The sequence below is a fragment of the Gorilla gorilla genome, chromosome 2 (genome assembly GCF_029281585.2).
Source record: "Gorilla gorilla gorilla isolate KB3781 chromosome 2, NHGRI_mGorGor1-v2.1_pri, whole genome shotgun sequence".
In the NCBI taxonomy this organism is placed as follows: Eukaryota; Metazoa; Chordata; class Mammalia; order Primates; family Hominidae; genus Gorilla; species Gorilla gorilla.
This window is the reverse complement of record NC_086017.1, coordinates 149,865,151-149,878,170: the sequence shown is the minus strand read 5'-3', so window position 1 is coordinate 149,878,170 and position 13,020 is coordinate 149,865,151. Positions and strand designations below refer to the sequence as shown.

Below are 13,020 nucleotides of genomic sequence, written 5' to 3'. Positions count from 1 at the left end.
GTCTGTCACACTTCTGTAGTTGACATACTTCTAAAGTGATTTTCATGGGAGGAGATCCATTACAGCTTTTTGAAAGCTTAGTTTTAAAGACATTTTTTAAGAACCAAAATTATTTGCATGTTTTAGATGAACTCGAAGAAATGTTGAATCCAATGGGAACTGTTCAAACAAATCCATATACTGAAAATGCAACAGCTTTGCATGTTAAATTTCCAGAGAATAAAAAACAACCTTATTATTACCCTCCCTTCGATAAGGTAAGCTAATTATTTAAAGGACCTCTATGCATGAAATAATTGAATGATCAGTTCCTCTATGTATAGTTTAAGCTCTATCTGTCTCTTTCAAAACTTCCCATACAGTGACAGCTTTGTTGAGTGGGAAGACCATGGATCAGGGAGCCTTCTTAACTCTGTTAGTTTTGGTTTTATCACTGACTAAGTAAGAAAAGGTACCTCCAGGCCGGGCGCAGTGGTTCACGCCTGTAATCCCAGCACTTTGGGAGGCCGAGGTGGGCGGATCACCAGAGGTCGGGAGTTCGAGACCAGCCTGACAAACATGGAGAAGCCCTGTCTCTACTAAAAATACAAAATTAGCTGGGCATGGTGGCACATGCCTGTAATCCCAGCTACTCGGGAGGCTGAGCAGGAGAATTGCTTGAACCCGGGAGGCGGAGGTTGCGGTGAGCCAAGATCGTGCCATTGCACTCCAGCCTGGGCAACAAAAGCGAAACTCCGTCTCAAAAAAAAAAAAAAAAAAAAAAAAAAAAAGAGAAAAGGCATCTCTGGAGTTCACTTTTCTTATTTGTAAAATGAAGAAATCATAATTGTTCTATTTTTTAATATCTCACGCCCTTAAAGGGCTATAAATATATTCATATGTAACTCTGAATATATAAAATGTTGTTTCAAATATTAAAGGTATAGTCACTGCTGTATTAGAATTGATACTCAAAGAACAATTGATTTTTGTTGAATATGTCTGTTAGTGGCGCTTCCTAATGTAGTTATTTTATAGAATCTATAGTAAGGACTTCATTTCTAAATACATTTCTTTAATATACACACTGCATGTCTTGGGGATAAAGAGATTATCTAATGGGGGCTAAATATAGGGCTATGGTAATTTACATGCTAAGAGAGCTGAGCTGTCATATATTTTATCTTTAGGTTTGGCATGGTGTTTTTTATTTTAAAAAATGGAGTATTTCTCTGTCATCCAGGCTGGAGTGCAGTGGCACAATTATTGAGCCTCAAATTCCTTGCCTCAAGCAACTGTCCTGCCTCAGCATCCCGGGTACTGGGATTATAAGTGAGAGCCACTGCACCTGGTAGTGTTGATTTTTATAAGGAAATCTTTGAACAAATTCTCAGAATTTAGGAGCCAGGCACCATGGCTCAAGCCTGTGATCCCATCAACTTGGGAGTCTGAACCAGGAAGATAACTTGAGGCTAGGAGTTCAAGATAGCCTGGACAACTTAGAGGGACCCTTGTCTGTACAAAAATTTAGAAGTTAGCTGGGTGTGGTGGCATGTGCCTATAGTCCTAGCTACTCTGGAGACTGAGGTAGGAGGACTACTTTAGCTCAGGAATTTGAGACTGCAGTGACCTATGGTCATGCCACTGTGCTCCAGCCTGGGCAACAGAGAGACCCTGTCTCTGGAGAAAAAAAAATGTTCAGAAAATAAGCTGAAAGTTTATTTAATTTCCTCAATCCGCTTGAGTACAAACTACCTTTGAAGATTGATATTATACTTTATAAATACTTAAGATAATCTACCTGTACATTTAAAGTATTAGCAAATTAAATTTATGTAATTCACTCTTTCTTCATTTTCATTATGATTGGATTTTATCCATCTAAGGAGTAATTTTTTATTTCAAGTTTTTTAAACATGTTTTTCTGAACAATAATTTACAACCAAATTAAATTTTGTGCTTATAATATAAATTTCAAATATGGCAAGAATCATATATGTTAGTATACACTGAGTAGAAAAAGCTACATTTTGACTCATCCAATACGTTTATGTAGTGTCTTTAGTTATTCCTTTGATAGAAATTTATCCGTAAGCCGTAGCTACTCGTGATATATTTAATAGTCTTAGCTGTGACTATTATCATGTTCAGTTATGATGTGTGTTCAATAGTTATAGGCTCTTTTGGCTCAGATGAAATGCTTTTTGAAGTACTTTTACAAATATAGCCTCCTATATTTGCAAATATAAGTATTTTTAAAGAATATTTCAAGAGAAGTTTTATTTCACCATTGCTCCAATCATCTGCAAATGGTCATTAAACTTTTTTTTTTTTTTTTGCCTTTCTAATCCCTTGGAGAGTCTTTCTTGAAGAAGATCAGTTTGGGATAGAGATTTTAGTCTTTGAATATATATAAGCCAGGGACAGCAGCCTTTAGTCCCATCTGCTTGAGGCTGAGGTGGGATAATTGCCTGAGCCCAGGAGTTCAAGGCAAGCTTGGGCAACATAGACCCCATCTCAAAAACAAACAAAAAATATGTAAATAAGTATATGCTTATTGATCTCCTTCAATTGTACAAGTTAGATATTGTCATTACTTCTACTCTTGGTGTCTGTTAATTGAAGAAAAAACATAATGACAAAAGCTTATTCTACAATTTTGTAACTCTTACATGTTTTTGTGTCTTCTTAACTAGAATACATTTACTTACACTTAAAAGAAAATTTTTGACATATATATGCTAGCTGGTACTTATTTTATCTCCAGACAATTTTAGTGCTTCCTAGGAGTCATAATCCCTTATAGCAATACCATCATTTCCCTGTTGTCAAGAGTTTAAAGCACTTGAGAAGCATGGTTTTGCTTTTAAAATTCATGTTTCTGTTACAAAGCATAGCAATGCCAGATCTTATGTAGTCTAAGTACAAATGTAGTCATTTACACTTAAAATTCTACAAATATGAGAGCCAAAATTCATTTTCTTTAATTTTTTTAAACAGATTATTGAAAAGGCAGCTGAGATTGCAAGCAGTGATAGTGCTAATGTGTCAGTAAGTATCAAGAGTTTTAAATGGCCCTTTCTTATGGAGTTGTGCACATTATTAGGTACCTTTGCCTCATAGTAATGAACTCACAGAAGACCATAACTCATATGCAAGAACAGTCTGTGAGTGTGGGTAAGTATGCACATGATAGTGTTTTGTTAAATGGCAGCCCAATTTGTGGGTGATCTGGGTTCAGTGGGCAAGCCCTTTTCTGATACAAGTACAGGTTTAGCAGGTAATCTATAAGGGATTCTGTGGCACCTCATAGATTAACAATGCTGTCATAGTGAATATTATTTAGTTTAATGAGGAGGCTGTATTTCTCTCAGGTAACAAAGCAGATTTAGTAATAGGCACACACATCATCATGCAAGTGACCCAAATTTCTTCCATCTTAGTGCTCTGCCATATTTAACATGTATTTTCTATTTCATGGTTTAATATTACTGCTTCAGCTTCCTACTTTACTATATTCCAGCCAGCAGGAACAGGAAAAACAATAGTAGTGGTCACACACCATTCTTATTCAGGATATCATTAGTATGTATCATTTCTGCTTACATGTCATTGGCCAGATCTTACTGACCATGCCTAAGTACACGCGCATCTGAGAGGTGCAGTCTTTAGCCACACTGTCAGTCATGCGCTTGGCTAAGAGTAAGAGATTCTAGTACTAAAGGAAGAAGTGGAGAATGGATATTGAGGGTCAAATAGTAGTCTCTGCCACATATACTATTCCCATTTGTTTCTATGCAGATACTACAAATAGGTTACTTTGTTGACTTGGGTTGCTATATTTATATCTATATCTACATCTATATATCTATATCTATACATCTATATATCTATATCTATATCTACATATATATATCTATATCTACATATATATAAAAATATGTATACCATCTGTGCTTTTTTATTTAATTTTTTGGCTCTTTCTAGTTTGACTTTGTTGAGCTGTAATCCAGTATTCTCGTCATCAGTTTACAACTTTTAAGTCTATTTAGCAAAGTCATTCTACCTGTAGCATGGCAGTGTTATAGAGACTAGGAGGCAAACTGGAGACAATGTGTATGTTTTTCCCATTCTCACAGAATCAAAGCACTATTTAATTTTGGCCAGTTGGTGAAATGTCTGGCCTAGGCTGTCTTCTCCTTTGCCATTAGAGCTCTCAGAATCTTTCCCTAGTTTCTCAGTGTGAGTCATCTGCTACTGCTTTCTTATTAGTGTTTTTGGCTTAAATTTTGTCTTTTGAATTTGAATGCTTGACCTTAGGAAAGAGCAGTAGTGCCAGACTCCTAGTCTTTACAGTTTACGAAAGGCTCTGGGCCAGTTTGGGACCATAATAGCCAAATTCTTCCTCTCTCTGTCTTTTTTCCCAAAGTTTTGTGTTATTCAGGTTTCTGGAGACAGTTTCAGATAACAATTTAATTTGTAAACATTGTGCAAATTTTAATAGCTTAAATTATATATATGGCCTGAAAAAAATTTGCATGATCAATTGATGAGGCTGGTGTGATAGGATCATTGTGTTTGACTGCTTTTTCTTGCTGAGGATGTAGACTTGAGAATGGCCTGGAATCTCTAAGAAGTAAGAGTTTACTGAAAAAGTAAAACAGTAAAATAAAAGTGGAAGCAATCTCAGAGACTAGTTTAAAAAAACGTGTGTTTGTGTATAAATTTAAAAAATAAAAGAAAAACTTTAAAAAGAGACAACTGCAAGAGCAGTTACCTTTAATGATACAAAACAAATTTCTTACAGGTGTTAATTTATCAGCTTATTAGGCAATTACTGAAACAGATAATTACAGTTTAAGCTTAGGAGATATAGTTACACAGGCAGGTCTTGGTTCAAGTGCCTGTCTCATTACCCTTTATAAGACAGTATTGCTCCTTGAACCTCAGATAAATGAATTAGTTTTTACTATTTCCACCATAAACTTGTACCTGACCTAAATCAGAGGGTTTGCTACACACTGAGCATGCAGTAATCTTGCCCAGGTCTGATATACTTTTACAATTTGTTTGTTTTTTATTAGGCACAAAGTACAATTAATAAATGGTAAGGATGGGTGTGATGGCTCACCCCTATAATCGCAGCACTTTGAGAGGCCGAGGTAGGAGGATTGCTTGAACCCAGGAATTTGAGAGCAGCCTGGGCCATACAGTGAGACCCCATCTCTACAAAAAAAAAAAAAAAGTATTAACTGGGCGTGGTGGCATGGACCTGTAGTCCCAGCTACTTGGAAGGCTGAGGTGGGAGGATAGCTTGAGCCTGGGAAGTTGAGGCTGTTATGACAGAGTAAGACCCTGTATCTTTAAAAAAAAAAAAATTGTAAACCAAAAATGAAAGTTTCTCTCTGTGACTCCCACCTACCTTCCTCTCCAGAGCTAACTGTAAACATTTTAATTTGTAGCTATCAATCCTAAGTTTATATGTAAATATCTCCCACTTTAAAAATAAATGAGATCTATATATACATATATAAAACTATATATATATAGTTCCTACTTTTTTCATTTAATATACTTTGTGGATATTGTCATGTGAGTATGAATAGGTCTACTTTTAAAAAAATACCTTTCTAACATTCCATAGCATTAATTACTAGTATCTATTAGATTTTTCTTTTTTTTCTTTTTTTTTTTTTTGAGACAGAGTCTCACTCTGTTGTCAGGCTGGAGTGCAGTGGCATGATCTCAGCTCACTGCAGTCTCTGCCTCCCGGGTTCAAGCGATTCCCCTGCCTCAGCCTCCCAAGTAGCTGGGACTACAGGCGTGCGCCACCATGCCCAGCTAATTTTTTGTATTTTAGTAGAGATGGGATTTCACCATGTTGGCCAGGATGGTCTTGATCTCTTGACCTTGTGATCTGCCTGTCTCGGCCTCCCAAAGTGCTGGGATTACAGGCGTGAGCCACCACGCACGGCCACATCATGTCCTTTTACCCCTTAATTCTTCAGTATTTCCTTTAAAAAATGGCATTTTTATACATAACCTGAGTAGATTCATGAAAGTCAGGAAAATAATACTGATTCAGTTCTATATAATCTACAGATTTTATTCAAATTTAGCCAGTTTTCTCAGTCATGTGCTTTATAAGTCTTGGATCCAATCTCTGGTTACTTGCTGCATTTCATTGTCAGGTATTTTTAGCTTCCTTCAGTCTGAAACAGTTCTTCAGTGTTTTTTTGTTTGTTTTTTGTTTTTTTTTAAATCTTTAATGACTGACATTTCTGAAGACTATAGGCCAATTATTTTATAGAATATCCCTCAGTTTGGATTTGCCTGATGTTTTGTCATGTTTAGGATCCCAGTTATGCATTTTTAGTGTGAATATCAAAGAAGTAAAGGTGTAGTTTTCTTACTGCATTTTATCAGGAGGCAATATTGACTTTTACCACTACTCTGGAAGTTAACTGTTATCCCTTGGTTAGTACGGTGTCTGCTAGGTTTTTCTAGTATAAAGTTAATAAATAAAGGTTTTGTGGGGGCGTATTTTGACACTAAGTAAACATTCTATTTCAGATCAAGCTGTCACCCACTTCTTTTTGCATTCACTAATACATCTTGCTTGAATCAGTGTTAGTGCAGTGGGTTGCCAATTTTAAATCTTGCTTTTCCTTTTGGATTTATTAGTTGGCTTATAAGATAGGATAGAGGCTTTTCTTCTACTCTATCTCTATCTATCTATCTATCTATCTATCTATCTATCTATCTATCTATCTATCTATCTATCTATCTTTTTAGAGTCAGGGTCTTGCTCTGTTGCCCGGGCTGGAGTGCAATGGTACAGTCATAGCTCACTGCAGCCTTGAACTCCTCTTCTCCCCCATTCATCTCTTTTTTCTTTCTTCTTCTTTTTTTTAACTTATAGGAGATGGATTTGTGATTTCCATTTATTCGATGATTTGTAATTAGTTACTGTCATTTATCTGAATGTTTAATTTATCCCAGATCTGGCTCATGGGAGCCCATTTAAGCTGTCTCTTGTCTCTTTTTGCTTTGTCCCTATCATTCTTTGAGCATTTCTTTCTTTCCGATACAACAGCGTATTCCACACTCATCTAGTACTTTCCCTACCCCAGCCTTGGAATCAGGCATTTCTCCGGAGAGTTTCATTTTTTATATTCAGTTTATTCCTTTTATTTGTGAAAAGTATGTAGGGATGGATGGATGGATGGATGGACGGACGGACAAACAAACGGATGGAATGGATTGACAGTGTCTCGCTTTGTTGCCTACACTGGAGTGCGGTGACACGATCATGGCTCACTGCAGCCTCAACCTCCTGAGCTCAAGTGATCCTCCCACCTCAGCCTCCTGAGTAGCTAGAACTGCAAGCACATGCCACTATACCTGGCTATTTAAAAAATTTCTTTTAATTTCTATTTTTTTTAGTAGAGTTAGGGGTCTCACTTCGTTGCCCAGGCTGTTCTTGAACTCCTGGGCTCAAGCAATCTTCCTGCCTTAGCCTCACAAAGTGCTGGGATTACAGGCCTGAGCCACCATACCTGGCCTGTTTAAGATCTAGGCCCTGGATATGCTCATTGCCCCTGGGTATAAAGTAAGTAAGTGCTCCTTGGAGAATGCAGGGGTGCAGTTGCTTCCAGGCCCTTTTGTGAAACAGAGCTAGACAGTATATATTTGTTTACCTCCATATGTTTGGGAAAATAAACATACACAGAGATATATTTATCTATCTATTAAAGACCATGAGTTCTCATCAATACCTCTAATATGGATCCATTCCCACTGTATATTTTCTAGTCTTTGTCTTTTCATATTTGTAATTCCCTTTTCTAATGATGAGAAATCTGGATTTCTATTAACTTTGGTGTATTTACTTATTTGCTCAATCCCCTGTTTGTAATCAGTCTTCTGGTCTTATAACTGTCTTCTTAGTCTCCACCTCATTATCCTTGACTGCTTTTTGTTGGTCAAGTCTGTATATCTGGGCAACACTTCATTAACTCAACTGTCTGTCCCCAGCAAGCACACTGTTCGTTAACATGCCATCTGAATCTCCAGCCCTTGTGAAGATGACAGATGAGTTTGTGGCCTTCCGTAGGGAAGGGAAAGGAACCATAGGTTTTTGTTTTTGTTTGTGTTTTCCCATGTGCTTATAGCAAGGTGTTTGTTTTATTTTGGTCAGTAATCATTATTATAATATGTGTGTTTGTGATTTTTAAAAAACAGTAGAAAATAGGGTTGTGATTTTTCATTGCTTTCTACCACTTTTATTTTGGTACAAGCATTTGAACATGTAAGTTCTCCAGTTATACTGTACGGTATAATTTTTCATTAATGATATTTTTGTTGTTTTATAAAATAATCTAATATTTTGTGTTTTTTTAGGCTTTTTGGTAGTTTTTACCTTGGCATTATTCAACATTGTGCTTTTCATACCTCAATAATACAATACAAACAGTACAATTATGCAGCTCCACTGCTCTCCCTACTTAGCTTATTCCTAGGTCTCCAGGGTGTTTACTTACAGTAGTCTGTAGAGGTCTAATTTGGATCCACCAAATTATACTCAGCCTGCTAGCTTTTTGTTAGCTTTTTGAACATAACAGCTGTCTGCCTTTCTCTGACATGAACAATTTACATTCTGTGTTGTTTGCAATAACAGGTTTGGCTAGGAGTTTCATTTTCAAATTCTGATGCCATCTTTTTTTTTTTTTTTTTTTTTCTGAGACAGAGTCTCGCTTTGTTGCTGGAGAACAGTGGCGCAATCTTGGCTCACTGCAACCTCCACCTCCCAGGTTCAAGCGATTCTCCTGCCTCAGCCTCCCAAGTAGTTGGGATTACAGGTGTGCACCACCGTGCCCAGCTAATTTTTGTGTTTTTGGTAGAGATGGGGTTTCACCATGTTGGCCAGGATGGTCTCAATCTCTTGACCTCATGATCTGCCTGCCTCATCCTCCCAAAGTGCTGGGGTTACGGGCATGAGCCAACATGCCCGGCTAATGACATCATTTTTTAGTGAAACCCAGTTATGCACCCTTTGTAGGTTGAATCTGTAAATATAAAACCACTATAATTAGGTCTTTTTGTGTTTATTAGTCTTTTTGTGTTTATTTTATTTAGTACAGTGAACCTTATCTGCCTACTTACAAGATCCCAAGAATTTGGAGTTTACTTATTTGATTTGTCTTTGGCTATCTTAAAGAAGATATGGTAGAATGCATCCTCTTTAATTTATTAAAACTTGGAATTCTTCAGCTTGATAGAACAGAAGCTTTCGTGTTTTTTATATTTTTTCAATGTTGATATTTGAAAGGGAGTACAGAACATTTGGAAAAATTATTATCTTATAGGAATAAAGTTATAAAAAATTTATAAAACTTTTTATGGCCAGACACAGTGGCTCATGCCTGTAATCCCAACACTTTGGAAGGCTGAGGCAGGTGGTGGATTGCTTGAGCTCAGGAGTTCGAGACCAACCTGGGCAGCATGGAGAAACCCCATCTCTACAAAAAATATAAAAATGAGCTGGGTGTGGTGGTGCTCGTCTGTGGTCCCAGCTACACAAAAGGCTGAGGTGGGAGGTTCGCTTAAGTCCAGGAGGTTGAAGCTGCAGTGAGCCAGACTGTGCGACTGCACTGCAGCCTGGGTGACAGAGAGAGACCCTGTCTCAAAATAGAAGCAAACAAAACCCTTTTCTAACATAATGGAAGATGAATCTATAATGAAATCCTAAGGGAAACAAGAGTGTTTGACTCGTAACCCTAACCTGTAAAGTTGGTGTTTGAGAAGATAATATTTCTTTGTGTCTTTGTCAGTGGTGGATACTATGCAAGAGATTCCTTGGGTTTGACACAGCATGTTAATTTCTACTGAAAGAAAATGAAATGGAGTGTATTTGACTCTCCATTTCGTTTCAATGACCATGAGGGCATGTAGCATACTTCCTTTGACTTAGTTTTCCAGGGTCTGGTAATTTTCCTATCTTACTAACTTTTATGTCAACTATTCCCAGGTAGCTAATATTTTTAGATACTGGACAGAAGTCATATATTGATCATCCTCAATAACTAGAATAAATAAGAGATTTAGGCAAAACACCTAGAATACATGTGTATATGTGCCTGCCTGCCTTTCTCTCTGCCTGCCTGCCTTTTTCTGTCTACTTAACCTGAGTGATATGCTAATCAGAAAACTGGTCTCCTAACGATTAGCTTATTTGTGTTTTTCAGGGACCTTTATTCTAGATGTAACTTTTAAATGCCTCCCAAAGATATCTATTATAGAGAATTTGTGAATTATCTTCTAGACTGCTTTGTTTAGTTATTTAAGCCTATTTGAGTTATTTATTGTAATAGGATATAGCTTGATTCAGAATTTTAATGTAAATATGTTAATGAGAAATTTGTTTTAATTTTTTAAATTATTTTTAAATTATTATTATTTTTTTTTTTTGAGAGGAAGTCTCGCTCTTGTCCCCCAGGCTGGAGTGCAATGGCACGATCTCGGCTCACTGCAACCTCTGCTCCCAGGTTCAAGTGATTCTCCTGCCTCAACCTCCCAAGTAGCTGGGATTACAGGTGCCTGCCACCATGCCCAGCTAATTTTTGTATTTTTAGTAGAGACAGGGTTTTACCATGGTGGCCAGGCTGGTTTCGAACTCCTGACATCAGGTGATCCACCCGCCTCGGCCTCCCAAAGTGCTGGGATTACAGGCGTGAGCCACCGCGCCTGGCCTTGTTTTCATTTTTTATATTCAGTTTATATATTGTCTGCTCTGTACTAGGGATATACCAGGGAAGAAGATATTTCCATTTTGAGATGAGTTTATCATCTGAGAGCATGAAAAGTAAAATGAACAATATATTTTTTAAAAATGCTAATGAGTATCATTGCAGTATGCAGTAGAGGATACAGTAAATCATGTGGAATTATTAATATTAGAGTATAATTTGTGAGATTTAGAGCAACGGGAAAAGTATGAGGCCATGTTTTCGAGGTCCTTATATCCTTTGAGACTATCTTGAATTTTATTCTGTAGACAATGGCAGAGCCAGGGAAAGGTTTTAAATATAAAACATCACAGTTATGTCAGGAAGGCTGTAGACAGAAGATCAGAACTGTTTATTGGCCAATTGGTATTTGTTCATCAGCTTAGTTTCTCTCTACCCAGTCTACAAGATAGTGGCAAACGATCCTTTTTCCACTTCTTAGATACAATTTCCAGCCATTCTACCCTACACTTTGGTCACATTGGGAGAAATGTGCTAGAAAGACTCATAGAGTTTTCAGTTTCTCACGCATTTTCATGCATGTGTTTATTGCCATTGTGATGACAAGAAAGTAAGTAAATATTTAAATCTCCACTAACAACTGGACAAACTGAAGAGAATACAAGTATTAACTTAATCTTTCTTTGTATTATAACAAAATATTTAACTCTTAAACTTTCAACTTAGGAAAGCTTAAACTTTCAACTTAATTTAACAAAGTTAAACAACTTTGGTTATGATCTGTCTTTGGTCTGTTTTCTTCTCAGTAATGTGTCTCCCTGAAGGACAATGTCCAAAAGTCACTTTTCTTAATAAAATTATACTTAATATTTCCATTCTTTTTTATTCTAGCTGTATGCTATTTTGAATTGGATTACTTTTGAAACTAGTAATAAAATAATTCCATTTATTTTCAAGTTCATATGAAATCCCAGTTAAAATACTGTCAGGTATAAAATAATATTAGAGTATAAGTCCTTACAGGATCTTCTCAGATAATTTTGGAAAGAGATTTTTAGGGAAAATCTGTTTTGATTAAGGTGGTATAATTTTAATGTAAACATGGGGAAGCATACCTCTTTCTTTTAATGTTAGTGGAATTCAGAGAGTCTGGATCCAAAACAACATGGGCTATATTCTTTTTTTAGTATATTTTCTTGTAGGAATTGGGAAGGAAAATGAGAGAACTGTATTTCTTCCATGTTTAGTTTTAGCCGACATTTGATTTGTAATCTAAGGAGATTTTAGACTTTTGAGTCAAGGCACAAGCCAAGAAGGCCTTACTTTTGTTTTTAACCTCATATGTTTAGGTCATCTTTGGTTTTTTGTTTATAGAATTTGAAAGTTAAAGAAACTCAGTTCAAATAGTAAATGACTTGCTTGTGGGTTTTTGTTTGTTTGTTCGTTTGTTTGTTTGTTTTTGAGACAGGGTCTTGCTCTGTCACCCAGGCTGGAATGCAGTGGTACACTCTCGGCTCACTGCAGCCTCTGCCTCCCAGGCTTAAGTGATTCTCCTGCCTCAGCCTCCTGAGTACCTGCGACTACAGGCATGCACCACTACGCCCAGCTAATTTTTTTTTTTTTTGTATTTTGTATTTTTTGTAAAGACGGGTTTTCACCATGTTGCCCAGGCTAGTCTCAAACTCCTGAGCTCAGGCAGTCCACCCACATTGGCCTCCCAAAGTGTTGGGATTACAGGCGTGAGCCACCTTGCCTGGCCTGACGTGGATTTTTATCCAAAAAGCAATACTGCCACCCAGTGTTTACACAGTTTACATTTTTAGATTTTTAGAAACTGTTTTAAGAATCTCTTCATCCTTAGCTTAGAAATTATTAAAGGATCTGCCTTTTTTTTTTATGGAATTATATTTTTGTATCTCACATACTTAGGTTCATTTATTATATATAAATATATATAAATTTACTGAATGTTTGCTGTGGTGTTTGCACAATTCTGTAATGAGCATTTTACTTTTTTAGAGTCGAGGTGGAAAAAAGTTTCTTCCTGTATTGAAAGAAATCTTGGACAGGGATCCCTTGTCTCAACTGTGTGAAAATGAAATGGATCTTATTTGGACTTTGCGACAAGACTGCCGAGAGATTTTCCCACAATCACTGCCAAAATTACTGCTGTCCATCAAGTGGAATAAACTTGAGGATGTTGCTCAGGTAACAAAAGATCGTTTCTGTAACTTTTTTTGGGTGTATGGTACTTGGTTGGATTCACATAAAGTATCCTTTTCTCATAGGTATA

General features: G+C 36.7%; 1 protein-coding gene across 12 annotated transcripts in view; it reads left to right on the top strand.

Annotated features, from left to right (window-relative positions):
- Positions 1-13,020, top strand: part of PIK3CB (phosphatidylinositol-4,5-bisphosphate 3-kinase catalytic subunit beta) — a 186,493-nt gene that overhangs the window by 128,728 nt on the left and 44,745 nt on the right. For 8 of the 12 annotated variants that reach the window (XM_031009530.3, XM_055383443.2, XM_031009531.3 and 5 more), the window contains 3 exons: positions 127-257; positions 2,980-3,030; positions 12,747-12,935. In XM_031009530.3, coding sequence (XP_030865390.1) covers positions 127-257; positions 2,980-3,030; positions 12,747-12,935 — 371 coding nt within the window. The remainder of the gene's footprint in view (positions 1-126; positions 258-2,979; positions 3,031-12,746; positions 12,936-13,020) is intronic. The other 4 variants (XM_055383439.2, XM_055383440.2, XM_055383442.2 and 1 more) reach the window with 1 other exon arrangement.